Genomic DNA, 19,429 nt, shown 5'->3' with positions numbered 1-19,429 from the left:
AATACCTGTGCTCCTTCAACACTTTCTAGGTAGACCTCCTATCTCCCACCATGGGGTCATGTTCTTTATTTCCATCTTTGAGATGTCAGTGCTGACATTTTCATTTTAAATGCCCTCAAATATGGTGAAAATTACTTAATTGGAAGAGCGAGAGTGGAAGAGGAAGACAAAGGTTAAGAAAAATCAGTACTTTAGAAGGATATTCAAACTGTCCTTAACCTGTCGAACAAAGTTTTTTCTCTGGTAGTGTGAACAGCTCTAGTTTATTCTGAGCAGGCAGTCACTTTACTACAGGATATAATGCCGCTACTCACCGAGTTAAATTAAAGCGCTTTCGGACCGGTGGAATCTTTTCTTAGTTCTAAGAACTGGTGAAGGAACTACCCTCTTTTTATTTATTTATTTTTATTTTCCCCCCTTTTCCTCCCCAACTGTGTCCGACTAATTACCCCATTGTTCTGAGCCATCCTGGTCGAGTCTTTCGAGCAGTCCTGGTTGCTGCTCCACCCCCTCTGCCGATCTGGAGAGGGCTGCAGACTACCACATGCCTCCCCCGATACATGTGGAGTCACCAGCCGCTTCTTTTCACCAGACAATTTGGAGTTTTGACAGGGGGACGGAGCACATGGGAGGATCACGCCATTCCCCCCAGTTCTCCCCCCTGAACAGGTGTCCCGACCAACCAGAGGAGGCACTAGTGCAGCAACCAGAACACATACCCACATCCGGCTTCGCATCCGCAGACACGGCCAATTATGTCTGTAGGGACGCCTGACCAAGCTGGAGGTAACACGGGGATTCGATCTGGCCATCACCATGTTGGTAGGCAACGGAATATACCGCCACGCTACCCGGACGCCCCCTACCCCCTTTTTATTGTGTCCTCAATGCAGGAACTGGAAACGATTGTAATTCTTAGGACACCGTTTTGATGGACTTTTTTTTAGCTCCTACTTCAGGGTAGGTACTCTCCTAACACAAGAGGAACCTTGTGTGACAAGTTTACAATGATTGGTCTAGACGGAAGTGTACATTGATTGGTCGAACACATGAGCCAATGTAGCACCGGCAACTGCCATTTTTAAAAACCCGTGTAAAACGTTAGCCATGTGCACAAGCGCTCTTAATGTGTTTTGTTCCAAACAAAGTACCGACAAACAGACCAACAGTGAAGTCCAGACTTTATTGAGCCTATATCCAACCGTATAGTCTAAATTCACACGTCTCCTTTCCAACTCCATTATTATCATGATACAACAAACAAAGCTCCAATCCGATCACAGCGTCCTCCATCTTTTTGTTGTTGTTGTTGTTGTTGTTGTATCATGCACAGAAATTATGTTGGTATACTAACCACTGGCTTACGTCACTTCGGCATTCCTGGCAGTGCGAATGCAAGCAGGATAAAGCACTTGAAGGTCCATAGCTTTCGGGGAACCTCCCCAGTGGGTCGTTCCTTTCAAAAAATTCCCCAGAACTATTTGGACTGAAAGCGCCTTTACAAATTGTGGGGTTTGTCTTTACCTTTATGTGTGTGTGTGTGTGTGTGTGTGTGTGTGCGTGTGCGTGTGCGTGTGCGTGTGTTTGCTTCTGCGCCTTCGTCCAGGTCTTGTACAAAGAGAAGGAGTCGACGTCACCCCCAAGTGCTGAGGTTTTAGAAGGAGAGGGCAGCTTGTCTCTGCTCCTCGGGGCTCTGAAGAAATACATGCCGTACACGCTGCAGGTCCTCGCATACACCCGTATGGGCGACGGTCCCCCCAGCAGCCCCATTCTACTCAGGACCAAGGATGATGGTAGGATGCCCGCACCCTGACCCCTCACAAACCCTCTCTTGTCTGATCACTCACCCGCAGCGGCACTTTTTTTTGTCCAGCAGATTGTTTCATTGCTACTGTCCACGTTCCGTCCCTGTAGTCATGTCTTCCTCCTCTCAACACCGCTGCTCTCTGCCCACCCATCAGCACATCTCTCCCCATACTTCCCTGATTCTCCGCTGGGCTCTGCACACACCTCGGATCCCCTCTGCAACCAAGCATGGAAGAGATGCTGTGTGTGTGTGTGTGTGTGTGTGTGGACACGCAGACTAGGGGAAGGGAAAAAAATCGAGATGTGATTCTCTCTTGAACAGCTCTGCATCGATGTGCAAAACTCCATAATCAGACTTCTATATTTCTGTTTTCGACATCTTGATCACCTCAGTAGACTTTCTAAAACGGTTCATATTATGGGCTTATGAATACGTTGTTTATTGGAAAAATATGCACTAACCATTTTAAATAAAGACTTCGTATGATGACAGTTTAGTTTTGAGGCTTGGTACTAAACCAGCTGGGAACATAAATAGACGGCAGCAACAATAACACATGTCCCACGTGTGTGTGTTCGAATTCACCCATCAACCACTTTCCTTCGCTTGGAAAATTGACAGGGTCACATGAGCACCGTTTGGATTTTAAAAAGTAGCCTCAGCTCAACTCAGTGCAGGCAGCAGTACCAATCAAACACTGCCTTACACAGCAAGAGTTCATTAGGTGAGTTAACCTAACGACTTTCCAGCAACCAGGATTAAAGATAAAATTTTAAAATTGAAAATGCTGACAGTTAGGCTTCAAGATTGTTAAATTAGGATACTCTAGCAAATTCTACCATGTGATGAATTTTGTTGATGGACAGATGTCTCAGAGTTTTTTGAGTCTATTCATTAATTTTAATTTGACTGTTGAATGTACTGAAGCCATATTAACAACATATATTACATCAAGTGTGATGTAATATATTGTTTCTTTCCACTATGGGGCCGGTTTCACACCACACATGGAACTGATGTGGAGCGGACAGCTCACCACCTCTGCAGGTTCTCCAGCGTGGCCCACATAGCTCTGCTAAAAAACATCCCTGATTTAAGTTGTTGTTGCTTCCTCTTCTGAGCACAGTTTGGGTCCCAACGCAAAAACTGCACACCCAATAAGAACTTAGATGTTTGTCAAGTGCACAGCCCCAAGGTTGGATAAAGAAATACTTTACCAACTATTATTCCTGTCACAGATGATGCATTGATTTCTGGCATGTCCTTAATGATTTTTATGGGGCTAATGGCTCACCCCAGATCAAACACAGATTGGATGATGATTACAGTAGTCATAGCAAGAAAAAAAATAATCAAATATGAAATAATAATTAAGATGCAAGGCCCGGGGTTGTCCAGCCTTGGGGGTTGTCCTTTATGTGGAGTTTGCATGTTCTCCCCATGTCTGTGTGGATTTCCTCCGGGTGCTCCGGTTTCCTCTCACAGTCCAAAGACATGTACACAATATGGACAAAAGTATTGGGACACACCTCTTAATCATTGAATTCAGGTGTTTCATTCAGACCCATTGCCACAGGTGTATAAAATCAAGCAGCTAGCCATGCAGTCTGCATTTACAAACACTTGTGAAAGAATGGGTCGTTCTGAAGAGCTCAGTGAATTCAAGCGTGGTACTGCCATAGGATGCCACCTTTGCAATAAGTCAGTTCGTGAAAATTTTTCGCTGCTAGATATTCCCTGGTCACCTGTAAGTGGTATTATTGAAAAGTGGAAGCATTTAGGAACAACAGCAACTCAGCCACGAAGTGGCAGACCACGTAGAGTCACACAGTGGGATCAACGAGTGCTGAGGCACATAGTGCATAAAAGTCGTCAACGCTCTGTTGACTCAATAACTGCAGAGTTCCAGACTTCCTCTGGTACTAACATCATCATAAACACTGTGCACCGGGAGCTTCATGGAAGGGGTTTCCATGGCCGAGCAGCTGCATGCAAGCCTTACATCACCAAGCACAATGCCAAGTGTTGGATGGAGTGGTGTAAAGCACGCTGCCACTGGACTCTGGAGCAGTGGAAATGTGTTCTGTGGGGTGTCGAATCACGCGTCTCACTCTGGCAGTCTGATGGACGAGTCGGTTTAGCGGATGCCAGGAGAACGTTACCTGCTTTGACTGCACTGTGCCAACTGTAAAGTTTGGTGGAGGGGGGATAATGGTATGGGGTTGTTTTTTCAGGGGTTGGGCTAGGCACCTTAGTTCCAGTGAAGGGAAATCTTAACGCTTCAGCATACCAAGACATTTTGGACAATTCTATGCTTCCTACTTTGTGGGAACAGTTTGGGGAGGGCCCTTTTCTGTTCCAGCATGACTGTGCCCCAGTGCACAAAGCAAGGTCCATTAAGACATGGTTGGGTGAGTTTGGTGTGGAAGAACTTGACTGGCCCGCACAGAGCCCTGACCTCAACCCCATCGAACACCTTTGGGATGAGCTAGAATGGAGATTGCGAGCCAGGTCTTCTCGTCCAACACCAGTGCCTGACCTCACAAATGCTCTTCTGGATGAATGGGCAAAAATTCCTACAGACACGCTCCAAAATCTTGTGGAAAGACTTCCCAGAAGAGTGGAAGCTGTTATAGCAGCAAGGGGGAGGGGGGGGACTCCATATTAATGCCTGTGGGTTTAGAATGGGACGTCATAAGCTCCTTTAGGTGTAATGGCCAGGTGTCCCAATATGTTTGTCCATATAGTGAAGGTCAGGTGAATCGGCCGTACTAAATTGTCCCTAGGTGTGATTATGTGTGTGTGTGTGTGTGTGTGTGTGTGTGTGTGTGTGTGTGTGTGTGTGTGTGTGTGTGTGTGTGTGTGTATCTACCCTGTGATGGACTGGCGGCCTGTCCAGGGTGTCTCCCCGCCTGTCGCCCAGTGACTGCTGGGATAGGCTCCAGCATCCCTGTGACCCTGAGTAAGGATAAGTGGTTTGGATAATGGATGGATGGATGGAATTAAGATGCACTGAGAATGGATTCATAATCGAATCATTGCACCCTAAATCGAAACTGATGGTAAAGTGCCTAGAGATTCCCACCCCCAGTGTGCACACAACGCCGTGTGTGTGCGAAGCGTACCTGTGGTAACTATGACAGACTGTGCTTAGGATGCTATCACCCTGGTCATATGATGAATAGTATAACACACACATACACATCCATGCACAGAAGGACTCATATGGCCACACATGCGTACATGCATTTTCCATCCACCAGTATGGCATTTGAAAAGTTTCTTCTCATTTCTGGGATGAGACAGGGGAAGTCAATTTCTGGCAATGTATAATGAACCTCTTTGCGTCTGTCAGTCACACACACACACACACACACACACACACACACACACACACACACACACACACACACACACACACACACACAGTGACATGTACTTGGTGATGTGGAACATGCACTTTGGAGACAAAGACGGGGGGAAGTTGAGAGAAAATTACATTTTTTTTATCTTGTCTCCCTTCAAAGCTCCTTTTTTTAAGTAAATGTTCTCTCAAGTGTGTGTGTGCGTGCATGTGTGTTTTTGGTAGTGTGTCTGTGTGACAGTGAATGAGTTTGTAAATGAGTGCATGTATAGTTGTATCTGTGTAAGTCTTAACACCTGCGTACTATTAGAATATCAGTGTTTGATGCTGACACAGCCAGCTTCCTCGTTACAGCTCAGAATGAGACCATGTGGGTCTCTTCATGTTACACTCTGAAATGAAATTGTAAATTTCCTTTAACTGCCTCTTCCCTCTCTCTCTCTTCCCTCTCTCTCTCTCTCTCTCTCTCTCTCTTTCCCCCCCACACACACACGTTATATCCCTCCCCTCTCTCTCTCTCTTCCCTCTCTCTCTCTCCCCACCCCCCCCACACACGTTATATCCCTCCCCCCTCTCTCTCTCTCTCTCTCTCTCTTCCCTCTCTCTCTCTCTCTCTTCCCCCCCCACACACACGTTATATCCCTCCCCTCTCTCTCTCTCTTCCCTCTCTCTCTCTCCCCACCCCCCCCACACACACGTTATATCCCTCCCCTCTCTCTCTCTCTCTTCCCTCTCTCTCCCCCTCCCACACACATGTTATATCCCTCCCCTCTCTCTCTCTCTTCCCTCTCTCTCTCTCTCCCCCCCACACACACGTTATATCCCTCCCCTCTCTCTCTCTCTTCCCTCTCTCTCTCTCTCACCCCCCCACACACACACGTTATATCCCTCCCTTCTCTCTCTCTTCCCTCTCCCCCCCCACACACGTTATATCCCTCCCCTCTCTCCCCCCCCCCACACACACATTATATCCCCCCCCCTCTCTCTCTTCCCCTCTTTCTCCAGTCCCTGGCCCTCCAATCAGGATGGTGTTTCCGGAGGTTCGATTGTCATCAGTCAGAGTGGTCTGGCAGCCTCCAACACACCCCAATGGCATCCTACTAGGTACACACACGCATGCATGCACGTACGCGCACGCACACACACACACACACACACACACAAGGGTGTGAGTTTCTGAGGGCAACATTTTAATCATAACCTAATGTTTTCCTCTTGTCATGACAATACATTTATTTTCAGTCGCTAAAGGACAAGACTGTGCTTGTAAAGGCAATGACTTTGCAGTTTTAGACACATTAATGTACACAAATGCGCGCACACACACACTCACAACCACCTGCCTTTGTGATCTTTCAACTAAGGTACGAGAGAGTGAAAGCAGGAAAAAAGAAAAAGATGAATCTTTTCCTATTTCTCAAATGGCAACTCCCTCTACTCTATGCACCAGTGACAGGGTCTATTGGGGTGTGTGTGTGTGTGGATGTGCACTAGTCACCAGGTTTGTACCCCCGGTAAAAGGGCTATTATGGCTGCTGAAGCAAGACACCTTTCGTCATACATAGTACATGTGAGCATGTATGTGCCTGCAACCATGCAGGTTTTCTTGTTAAAACTGCAGATCATCAGTGTCGCTGGAGTGGATAAAAGGGAAGAGACAAAGGTGAGGATGGAAGCGGTCGGGGTGAGAGGAATATAGGAGTGCTACCAAGTGCTATCAAGGCAGAATTAAAGGGAGGAATCAGAGTTGTTGCTGTAGATGAGAGGGAACAGAGAGATGTGTATGGCGTAGAAAAGATGTATTGAGGTGAGAGGAGGGACTGGGGGAAAGAGAGGGGTAATATTTGTCCTCTTGGTAGGGGATAAGGGAGGGCGGGCAAAGAGGACGGTGTGAGTGATGTGTGACTGTTGCAGGGGGAGGACATTTAGCGTCACACTGCTCGGTGACAGAAGGCTGACTGAGAGGGCAAATCTCTCTCTCTCTTGCACTCTCACTCTCTATTGCTCTTTCACTCTCTCACACACACACACACACTCCACAATGTCACAAAAGAACAATGTGTATCTGTTCATGCCTTAATATGGACAACTCGTTGCTCGTGTGTGTGTGTGTGTGTGTGTGTGTGTGTTTATGAAGATGCACACATATGTGGTGTAATGGTTTCATTGTGTTTATCTTTGTCCTATTTCTCCTTTGGTTCCCCACCCCTGGGAAATAAACAAAGAGCAAAGAAAGGGGAAAAGAGTCACACAACCCACCTAAGGCAGTTTTGTGTGAGGCAGTTATGTATTTGGGTTTCCACATAACCATTCAAGTTTAGACAGACAGACAGACAGACAGACAGACAGACAGGTAGATAGATAGATAGATAGATAGATAGATAGATAGATAGATAGATAGATAGATAGATAGATAGATAGATAGATAGATAGATAGATAGATAGATAGATAGATAGATAGATAGATAGATAGATAGATCGATCACGTCCTGGATTTGGTCTGCTCCACTGGTCTCACAATACTTCAGCTGTCCAGCCTCAACCTCAATATCTCTGACCACATGGCAATCACCATGGACATTGACATCCCTATCCCCATCCCAAAACTCAAACGCATATCCTTCAGAAATCTCAAATCTGGGGCGTCCGGGTAGCGTAGCGGTCTACTCCATTGCCTACTAACATGGGGATCTTCAGTTCGAATACCCGTGTTACCTCCGGCTTGGTCGCGCGTCCCTACAGACACAATTGGCCGTGTCTATGGGAGGGAAGCCGGATGTGGGTATGTATCCTGGTCGCTGCACTAGCGCCTCCTCTGGTGAGTCGGGGCGCCTGTTCAGGGGGTAGGAGGAATTGAGGGGAATAGTGTGATCCTCCCATGCGCTATGTCCCCCTGTTGAAACTCCTCACTGTCAGGTGAAAAGAAGCAGCTGGCGACTCCACATGTATCGGAGGAGGCATGGTAGTCTGCAGCCCTCCCCAGATCGGCAGAGGGAGTGGAGCAGCAACCAGGACTGCTCGAAAGAGTGGGGTAATTGGCTGGGTACAATTGGGGAGAAAAAAAAAAGAAATATCAAATCTATCTCCCCCTCTGCTCTTTTTTACTCTCTTGCCAGTAAAATGTCTTCCTTCCATCCCCCACCGTCGGATAATCCCTCCGATCTTGTCGATTATTATAATGACACACGCTCCTCCTGTCTTGATCAGCTGGCTCCCATTAAAACCAAATAGTCTCATTCACACACTCAGCTCCCTGGTATGCTCCTGAACTCCATCAAATGAAATCCTGTAAGCATCAGCTTGAAAGACACTGCAAAAAAAAAAAAAAAACGGGTTACAGTGCATATCCAAGCCTACACAGACTACCTTCAACAATACAAAGATGCTCTCATCACAGCCCGGTCCACCTACTCCTTACACCTCATACACTGTGGCTCCACAATAAATAAACTTCTCAAACCCAGTGACAATACATCCAATTCCTTCACAATTAACAAGTGCACCTCTTCCCTTCCATTTTTCCAAACTAAAATTGACACTATCTATAGCAACCTGACAACCCCCCCCCACACCCTCTCTACCCCCCCCACCCATCTCCCCCCTTTACCACTCAAGTTCTCCACTGTGTCCCCCAATGGAGCTGTCCAACCTTACAGTAAGAAATGAGAAGCTCCACTTGTCGTCTGGATCCCATCCCATCCAATCTTGTTAATGACTGTCTCCCAGCTATCTCTTCACTCATCACAGAAATCATTAACTCCTCCTTCAGCTCTGGTTCAATCCCCCATACACTTAAACTGGCTGCTGTCACCCCCATCCTCAAAAAACCTGGACTCAACCCTGATATCCTGAGCAATTTCCAGCCCATCTCCAATCTCCTCCTTCTGTCAAAAATACTGGATTGTGTCGTCGCCTCCCAACTCAAAGCTCACCTCATCTCCAACAACCTGTTCGAACCATTTCAATCTGGTTTCTGCTCATAGCACCGCACAGCACAGCACAGAAACAGCCCTCCTTAAAGTTACCAAAGACCTCTTCCTCTCCTCACTGCACACACCATTCTTCTCTCCAGCCTTGAATCCTCTGTCAACATCACCAGTACTGCCCTCTCCTGGCTAAAGTCAAATCTCACAAACAGACAACAGTTCGTCAGCATCAACAAGTGCACCTCCTTCATCGCTCCTCTGTCCCAAGGCGTCCCCCAGGGTTCGGTGCTTGGTCCTTACTGTTGATTCTGTTGATACATGTTCTCCTTGGTTACGTCATCATGGTCTCCACTTCCAGTGCTACGCCAATGACGTCCATTCCACATCTCCACTAAATCCATCACCACTTCAACTTACTCCAGTCTGACCAACTGCCTTACTGAAATTAAATCATGGATGCAAGCCAACTTCCTCAAACTAAATTGTGATAAATCTGACATGATCATCATCTGTCCCAAATCCCTTACCAAAACCACTCACAACTTTTGCCTCATCATCGATAACTCAACTCTGTTTCCCTCTCCACGCATCCGCAACCTCGGAATCATTATCAATAGCAACCTCTCCTTTGAACACCACATCAATCAAATCACCAGAACTGCCTTTTTCCACCTAAAAAATATAGCTCGTCTCTGCCCATCACTCTGCTTCTCTGCTGCTGAAACTGATCCATGCCTTCATCACATCCAAAATTGCCTACTGCAACAGAATTCTCAATGGCTCATCATCCAAAGTCCTAAACAAACTCCAGTACATCTAGAATTCTACTGCTCCCCTGCTCACCCGCTCCTGCTCCCGTGACCAAATCACTCATGAACCTCCATTTGCTCTGTCCAACAACAGATCTAATTCAAAGTCCATCTCCTCACTCACAAAACCCTACATAACCAGGCCCCTTCCTGTCTCACCGACCTGCTCCACTACCATACTCCTTCCTGCAACCTTTGCTCCTCTGATGCCAACCTCCTGTCTCCACCACACAGGACTAAGCACCAGTCCTGAGGTGACAGAGCCTTCTCCATAGCTGCCCCCTCCCTCTGGAACACTCTCCCCAAACACATCAGAGACTGCCCCGATCTGTCCATATTCAAATCATTAATCAAAACTCACCTTTTTGGAATTGCTTTTAATGTGTGATTAACACTGTTTATTGTTTGTTTTTTGGTGTGTTGCTTTTACGTTTAACTTATGTAAAGCATGTTTGAGTACCTTGAAAAGCGCTCTATATGTAAAATGTATAATTATTGTTTATCTTCAAAACTTAAAACACACATTTAAGAAGACAGAAGAAGAAGACACTTTATTTGTTATTGTAAGCAAGTGTACAATGAAATTCAACCTCTGCATTTAACCCATCCTATGGTATAGGAGCAGTGGACAGCCGCAATGCACTGGCCGGGGACCAGCTCCAGTTCTTGTTTTATTTATGTATTTATTGCTATTGCCTTGGTCAGGGGCACAGACAGGAGTATTAACCCTAACATACATGTCTTTGATAGTGTGAGGAAACTGGAGAACTGGCAGAAACCCATTTAATGCCTTGGTTAATGGCTGTTGGGGTGGAAAGTGGCAATATACCCTTTGAAAAAGACAGGAGGCAGGATGAAACCCAATTTTTCTAGAGTACCTGATGTGACAGGACAAGGTTCCTCCAGCTGAGAGGATTAGGCTGCTCAATCGGCAGTGTAGTGGGTGGAGTCTTCGTCAATGGCTTTCAACAGCTTTTAGAAATTATTACAAGAGAGGAAGCCTTTTAAGGGCCATAATCAACAAAAAGTGCTATAGGCTCTTATTTAAATGCCATATTCTGAGAAAACAAGCAATGCCTAGGGACTAGGTTTTCAGTAACGAGACAGGCTGCACTTTACATTATATTCCTATGATATCTGACAGCAGCCCAGCAGCTGGGTGGTATTTCATAGAGAGCATAACACTTTGTTTTTGCCCCAGTTGTTTAAACCATGAAAGAATCTTGGGTGTAGCCTTTATCCAATAATCTGCCATGCTCCAGGTTCACATTAACATACTCGCAGACTATCTGATAAGATTATCACCGACGCAGCCAGATCAGAAATGGCTCCAAGGAGATTATCATCCCTACAGTTTCATTAATACTGTGGACCAATCACTTCTCTATTCAGTCTCCCTCGCATTCTCCTGTGTCTCTGCTTGTGCATATGTGTCTCCATCTCTGTTTTTGTGTGGGTGTTTCTTCTTTGAGTGTGAGCTTGTGTGTGTGTGTGTGTGTGTGTGTGTGTGTGTTTATTTTTGTGTTTATCAGTGTCAGTGTAATTATGGGTTGGTTTCTGTTCTGAATGTGAGTATATGAATGTTTTTGAGTTTTGTTTTAATATTAACTTCACGTTGAGAGTCTTTGTGAGTGACTGGTGGTCTGTGAGAAGCTTGGTTGGGGATCAGTGGTTTGTATGTGTATATCTATGTGTGTGTATTGAAGGGTGTTGGTGTAATTACATGGCCTAGTGCACCCAAGACACAGAGAGGGACACGAGCCGCATTCACTACGGGTCACAGCCAAAGGGACCAAGGAGAGGTTGTGTGTGTGTGTGTGTGTGGGGGGGGGGGGTTCAAGCTCGTGAATGTTAATGTGTGCTTGTGTGTGCGTGTGATCCATGCAGAAATGATAACAGCAAGGCAAAAAACAAGTTCTCACCCTGCACTTCTGTCCAAATCTCCATGGAAGATCTATACAAGAACTACTTACAGACATGGGGGACTTTTGTGTGTTTGCATGGGTATAGGCGTGTGCACTTATGTGTGTATTGTCATGTGGGATATCTGTTGTGTGTGTGTGTGTGTGTGTGTGTGTGTGTGTGTGTGTGTGTGTGTGTGTGTGTGTGTGTGTGTGTGTGTGTGTGTGTGTGTGTTTGTGTGTGTGTTTTAACAGCGTTTCTCATATCTCCTGGAGAGTTGTCTGCAATTCCTTTGGGCTTTGTGATATAAAATAAGCCACAAACAAACGCCCACACTTAATAGGATTTCATATAGATTTATTGTCTCTTGTCTTCTGTTTCACTCCATCCCTTTTCAGGCTACCAGATCTCCTACCGCCTGGACAGTGGTGACCCTCAACGCTGGACCACCGTTGAGGTGGGCTCTACCGCTCGCCAGTTCACTGTCACAGGCCTGTCGCAGGAGCAGACCTACGTATTCAGACTGACTGCACGCACTGCCCTCGGTTGGGGAGAAGCCCAGGAAGCCTTGGTCATCACCACAGAGCGTAGAGGTAAGATTTGAAGACTTGGTTGATTCACACAGCATCCAACTAAACAACCCACAAAATAGGTAGATCCATTCAGACATCACTTCCACATTTTTATTTCCCTAGCACACCTAGAACTAGATTGCCCATCACCCCCTAAAGGAAACCATTCTAGAGACTACAATCACCACCACTCACTAAGTTTCATTCTAAATACCCAGTTTAAAAACAAATTATGACTCGGGAACAGTGAAAAGTATAACGTTGCAATATTTTATTCTGTAAACGGGCATTTTTCACTTGAAGGGAACCTGTGCTTGTTTGAAATTAGTGATATTGAAAGCAGGGGGCATGTGAATGCTGGAAAAGTGCTATAAAAAATGCAACTTGATTGACTGATTGATTGATATGCCAGCATTTCCTCAAGGGATCCCAGTTTGTAGTGGGATTCTGACTCCTCAGCTTCAGTTGAAGTGCATATGCAAAAAAGTAAAAAGAAAAAAGAAAAAAAAGAACATAATCTCGGAAAGTAAAAACATTGCTTTAAAATGTTAAAATATGGTTATACTAGTGAATGAATAAGCTAAGCCACATATTACACAGCCGCACTGAATCCATCTCAGTTTTCATTCCAGGTTATTCCTTCAATTTTCTCCTATTTTTCTGTCAGCCAGCCCTGTGCACTGCATGATGAATCTGCAAAAAAGGCTTATGAAATTATGACAGCGTAATGGACTGCCATGTTTACGAAGGAAAACCTGGGATCACAGTTTCACATATTCTGTTGAAAACTATCTGCTGCTACAGTGGGCTGTAATTGGATCAGATACTCTATTATAATTTCCGTATCATTATCAGAATTTTTATTGAACAGAATTCCGTCGTTCCTTGTTCCACTTTGGTAGCTTAAATGACCCACTTCCCCTGTGAGATAGACAAAATAGCCCAAAATAGATTTTTTTCTGATGATGCTGAAGAGATCATCTTAATTCCTTGAAAAGGGAAAATTTACATTTGTGTCTGTGTATACGTATGTGCGTGTGTGTATGCATGCTTGCATGTATATGCGTGTGTATGCATGTGTGAGTGAGAGAGAGAGAGAGAGAGAGAGAGAGAGAGAGAGAGAGAGAGAGCGAAAGAGACAGACAGTTGTAGCTCGCTCCAGACACTTTTCTGTGTAGATGTGCGCTGAGGCTCTCAGCGGGTGACAACTGAAAATTGACAATTGCGCGTTTTCAGCAGGGTTCAGTCTCCTTTTCTCCCCATCATCACTCCTTTTTTTCCTCTCCTCTCCTCCTCTCTATTTCTCTCGCTTCTTCTACCTCTCTCTTGTTCTGTGCACTTCAGCTCCTGTATGCTGCTTATTTCTCCTCTCTCCTGTTCTCTCTCATTCTTGCTGGTGAGACTTTTGACTTTTGTTGTTCCCTAATGAACAGTCACCTCATAAAACAACACATTATTTACATACCTAAAAACCTAACATACAACCTACACCTCACAAACTGCCACACCCACACACATTCTCTCTTACTCATACCCACACACAAACACACATGCGCACGCACACCAACCACCGCCATCAGACCCTCGCCACCATCCCCACACGCTGTTTTACATATTATTGCATATATACATATAGGTCACAACAACCATTACAAACATACAGTCCTCCCCAACAAAACATACAGCTCTCCCTACACACCAGAAATGTTCTTTCACCTAGCTGTAATACTCACACTCTGCTCTCAGGCATGCAGTGACAAGTGCCATGAATAGTAGGACCACTGGATTCACACACCCACCCCCTCTCACCCTGTTCCTTCTTGTAAGCCATGTGGCAACCTTAGCTTGGCCATGCAAAAAGTTCACTAGTGGGTATCCAGGTAGTGTAGCAGTCTATTCCGTTGCCTACCAGCACGGAGATCCGGGTTCGAATCCCCGTGTTGCCTCCGGCTTGGTTGGGCGTCCCTACAGACACATCTGGCCATGTCTGTGGGTGGGAAGCCAGATGTGGGTATGTGTCCTGGTCACTGCACTAGCACCTCCTCTAGTCGGTCGGGACGCCTGTTCAAGGGAGAGGGGGAACTGGGAGGAATAACGTGATCCTGCCACGCACTAAATCCCCCTGGTGAAACTCCTCACTGTCAGGTGAAAAGTGGCTGGCGACGCCACATGTATCAGAGGAGGCATGTGGTAGTCTGCAGCCCTCCCCCGATCGGCAGAAGGGGTGGAGCAGCGACCGGGAAGGCTTGCAAGAGTGGGGTAATTGGCTGGATACAATTGGGGAGAAAAAGGGGAGGGGGGTTTACTAGTATACACTTTGCCCTGTTCCTATCCTGTTTTTATCCCCGTTCCTGTGAGTACCTCAGCCTCAAGATGTAGAGCCCCATTATGAAGTTCATCCCCAGCTTTCCACATACCATCAACAGCAGGCCAACCAATGGTGTCACATGTTTACATTCAGTAAAAACATGAAAAATAGTTTCCCGTCGTTTACAAAAAAGGGCAGCCCACCCCTACATTAGGAACCACCGTATGGAGAAAAACATTAGTGGCCAAAGCCCCATTCAAATCCCATGCACTTTTTGGAAGAGGGATTTTACAGAAACCCCTCCATCTGAACCCTGCCATGGCAGATATTGTTGCCACTTGTGTTCTCTCACCTCCTGTATCTCTCTAAGATGTCTGACCTTCAGGGCCACCTCGTACAGAACTTTCCCCTCCAGCCTCCCCAGTTCTGGAGTGTCAACGGTTAGAAGCTTCCCATCCTCTTTCTGTCATTGCCCTGTATTAGCTATAACACGAACGGAGAGGAACTCTGGCACACCTCCTCCCTGCGAAAACCTCAACCAGGCTTTGATGGCCTGCGGCAGAGCTTCCATCACTCTTTGTTGTGCCAGTTCTTTAATGTCTTTCCAGTCCTCTTTTTCATGTTACCAGAGGTGTCCCAGCTTAGACCTCTCCTCATGAGGCATTGTGCCAGGCCTGTAGTGTCAGCCGAGTGTAATGGGAGTAGAGGGTTGTGGCAGAGAGGCTCCTTTCACACCCATGGCCCAGCTCTATCCCCTCAGCTTGTGAAGTGTCTAGCAGACTCCAGGCCTTCAATACTGACATATAGAAGCCTGAGAGCCCCATAGTGTCCAGCTTAGCCTGGTCCATTATAAATAGTTGGCGGTTCAACCCATAACCACCAGTCCTCTAGATTACTGCACAAGTTGATGACCCCAAACACACATCAGTCTTATACAGCAGCCTCTGTGCTGCCCTGAGTCGGAAAACTGCCACTCTGCTCTCCAGGTCCACCAGCCCTGCCCCCCCCCCAATGATCTCGCTGGTGAGAGCATGTAGAGAGAGTTGTGTGAGTGCTAAGAAGGCAGTTCTCATTCTGACAATCTCTCTATCGTGAGATTACCATCAGAACATGATAACTTCAGTGTGTGGATAGAAAGCAAGAAGAACAGAGCGGTGGGGGTGGGGGTGGAGATGGTCAGGCAGAGCAAGGGCTGAGGGGGCACAAAACAAGTGAGAGAGGGAAAAGAGGGGGAGACAAATCAAGTGGAGTTAAATTACTTGTGATGGGGACGAATGAAGGTGTGTATGTGTGTGAGATTGGGTTGGTTCGTTTCGGTGTAAGTGTGTGTGGTGTTGTGTAAGGGAGTGTTTGAGAACGTAAGTGCAGATTAATTAAACTTCAGAGAGAATCGATAATGCTTTTATTTCAAGGCTTAATCGATAACCTACTGCTCCTGAAATTAAACAATTACACCCTCCCATCAATCTGTGTGCGTGTGTGTATATGCTTGTGCTTACGTGCATGCACAGTATCATCGTGCCAAACACATTTTTTTGCAAAGATAGTTGATCCAAAGAGCAGTGTTTTAGCACTCCTAATTAAAAAGCAAAGACACGCACAAACACACACACACACACGCACACGCATACGCATATGCATTTGTTTTTCTGTACTTGTGAGGACCTTCAATGACTAGATGCATTCCTTAGCCCCTAACCCAAACCTCAACCATCAGACCTATATGCCTAACCTTAACAGATCCCCTTGGTCCTCACAAATGTAGCTGAACACATACACACACACACACACACACACACACACACACACACACACACACACACACACACACACACACACACACACACACACACACACACACACACACACACACATCAAGACAATGTATCCAACTATTTCTCTCTGATTCAGCTGATCTGGATATTTGTATGTGTTTCATTGCACTCATAGAGCCATTAATTATATCCACTGTAAAAGATTTTCCTGTAAAATACTGGAAGCAGGGTTTCTAGCTGTTTATCGTAATTTTTACAGTTTCTATACTGTATTCTGAATGACAGTTTCCTACCATTGTTTTAGAGAACATTGAAATGCTGTGGATTTCAGTATGTTTACTGTAGTTTTTAGTGTCTGTGCTGTATTCTGAATTACAGTTTCTTACCATTGTAATAAAATACATTAAAAATACATGTTTCCCATGACAGCTGCCCACTGGAAGTATAAAATCTATGAAATTAGTTAACTGACATATAAATCAAGTTTTTAAAAATAGGCTAAAGTGAAGCAACACTAGAACAGGAGTCAATATTGTTCAGATGGTATGTATTAAAGTACATTATTTATTAAATAAAATGACAATGAAATCACAACGTCAGAGCACTCAGATGTCGGAACAATCTGGCAATCAATCTTCTTACACTCTCATTCTCAAAAGTTGTAGTTGAACAAATGGACTTCTGATTGAAAAGGTAAGGCCACTGGCTCCTCACACCTTTGACTGAAGGTGGTGGTGTTGCATTTAGATGCTGACGCGAAGACAGAATGTAGTCTCCATTAGATTTTTCTCTTCAGCTCTCTCTACTCCACCCATACCCTCCTGACTATAAATTTCCCGTAATCTTTTGATGTTTGGCCTCTACTGTTTCTTCTGTTTCCTCAGGCGGGAGCTGAGGCTGAAATTTCACTCAACCGTAAGTGTTGGTTGGCCCCCTCTTGTGTTCGGTGTTTGAGAGGCTTAGGCTCTATGGTGTATGTAGTTACTGTCACGGTTCAGATTCTCAACCCGTGTCCTGACTTGCATAAGTAGTGATGTATATAACCTCCAGCCATTAGTGAACCATTAGGAAAAATATCTGCAAGACTATTTGGATACTGCTGAATAATGTTTCTACAGACAGTGAGACACTGTGCTTGTGTAGGGCGCAGCTCAAACTTGCGCATCTCATCAACAAGAATTCTGATCATCTGATGCTGTTCTGAAGGTTTAGGTCTTTTCCCAGCAGAAATTGCTGTTTGGATTTCTGGCGGCATTCTCCCCCATGGGACTTGAAATCTTTTGGGCCATGTCTCTAAAATGTGTAATGGACCTCTAGTGTTGGGGCTGCTGTTGTCTGTCCCTGAAGGAAATGATGTGAAGGGTGAGCTAGACTGTTCAGATCCACTGGGCAGAGAAGAATCTGAATGCAGTGATGGATTGGAACATGCTGTTGGGCTAGAGAGTGGTGAATGGCTTGAAGCTATGCTCAGATTCAAAGTGATGGTCTTTGTCTCTAAAAGGCAACAGAATGAACAATTGAGTCAAAAATTTCACTTAATTTTTGCAATTTTTTGCAGTTACTTCACAAGCTAAAAACTTGTCAAATTAGACTTACACTATGCGATTAGACTTTTTTCATTAATAAAGTTACAAGTATAACTGGAAAACTGTAACTAAAACAATAGGCCTCTTGCTGTTAGGCCAGTGCCCATTGTCCGACCCAGTGGTTCTTAATCCTGGTCCTGGATTACCACTGTCCTGCATTTTGTAGTGTTTCAAAGAGCTAGTTAAACAAGAACAACCGGGATTTCACCCCTATCTAAAACGACCATGGGCGGTCAAAATGACTGCCAGTTTTTAAACTCTATTTCTGTCAAGTTAAATACCTAATTGAGATATTAATGCATTGCATATCTTAGTATGTCTGTTAGGAAACAACTGACGACTAAATTAACATTTTAACAACTGTAATGCTATTTTTAAACAATTTACACTTCAGAGAGACATGGTCGAACTTGAATACCAAAATTAAAAAAGTGAAAATATTACCTGAAAAACAAAACGGAAAACACATATTGCTAAACTAACAAAAGTAACAAGGCCTATAAAACATGAAATGTAAAAAAAAAAAACTGAAAATAAATATTGAAACCGTCCCAAACAACGACATTTTAACAACTTTAATACTATTTTTCAAGCAATTAAGATTGCCGCTGTCCAACGCCTGTAAATACTGCAGTGCCTCGATGGTAGTCCTAGTGTATCTGAAACGGCGTCTGTACCCACACATGTTGGCATTAATCAGAAATCAAGTTTAGACTATTACTCTGGACTGGAGAACGCTAGTGTGTTTCTAAGACAGAGCAATGAACTTCACGCAGGAAATGACGTGACCAACGCACATCATAAATAGTGACATGACGTGCGCGATGATGCGCAAATTACGCGCAGTCATTTTGACTGGTCATGGTCATTTTAGGTAGATCTTATCATAACTTTTTTTGGTGCAATTAATCTAAAACTCATTTTAATGCAAATATAGGCAATTTTAGGAGCATTCAGGGAGTGGCAGGTCTGTATCTTCTTTTTTTCCCCCACAAAGTTATTAAACTTTGAAAATCCAAAACTGTCAAAATTACCACCTTGGCCGTTCTAGTGTATGTGCTAATTAGTTAGATAATCCGTGGCGCAAGCAGGGGAATCTCTAAAATGTGCAAGGCGGACAGAACAGAACTGAAAACCATTGATCCACCCTAAAGATATACTTAAGGTATACATTACCCAATTTGAAGGCTTCTAGTAGTTTCCTGAGTTGAATTTCGGGCAAGATTTCACAACTATCTTCTTGTCGTACATATTGTAGGTCTTTATTTTTCCACTCCACAGTTTTGGAGTATAGAGATAAGCTGTACATAGGTCTCTTCAGAAACATTGAGCAGAGTCTTACAAATGATGGCCTTTATGTCTTTAATCAAGATGGATGTC

General features: G+C 44.9%; 1 protein-coding gene across 1 annotated transcript in view; it reads left to right on the top strand.

Moving 5' to 3' along the window:
- LOC130112914 (protein sidekick-1-like) overlaps positions 1–19,429 on the top strand; it is a 329,381-nt gene that overhangs the window by 264,497 nt on the left and 45,455 nt on the right. Inside the window, exons 28-30 of the mRNA XM_056280437.1 lie at positions 1,607–1,793; positions 6,177–6,275; positions 12,207–12,401. Coding sequence (XP_056136412.1) covers positions 1,607–1,793; positions 6,177–6,275; positions 12,207–12,401 — 481 coding nt within the window. The remainder of the gene's footprint in view (positions 1–1,606; positions 1,794–6,176; positions 6,276–12,206; positions 12,402–19,429) is intronic.

The sequence above is a fragment of the Lampris incognitus genome, chromosome 5 (assembly GCF_029633865.1).
Source record: "Lampris incognitus isolate fLamInc1 chromosome 5, fLamInc1.hap2, whole genome shotgun sequence".
Classification (NCBI taxonomy): domain Eukaryota; kingdom Metazoa; phylum Chordata; class Actinopteri; order Lampriformes; family Lampridae; genus Lampris; species Lampris incognitus.
The sequence above is the reverse complement of the archived record's forward strand: the minus strand, read 5'-3'. Positions and strand labels throughout refer to the sequence as shown.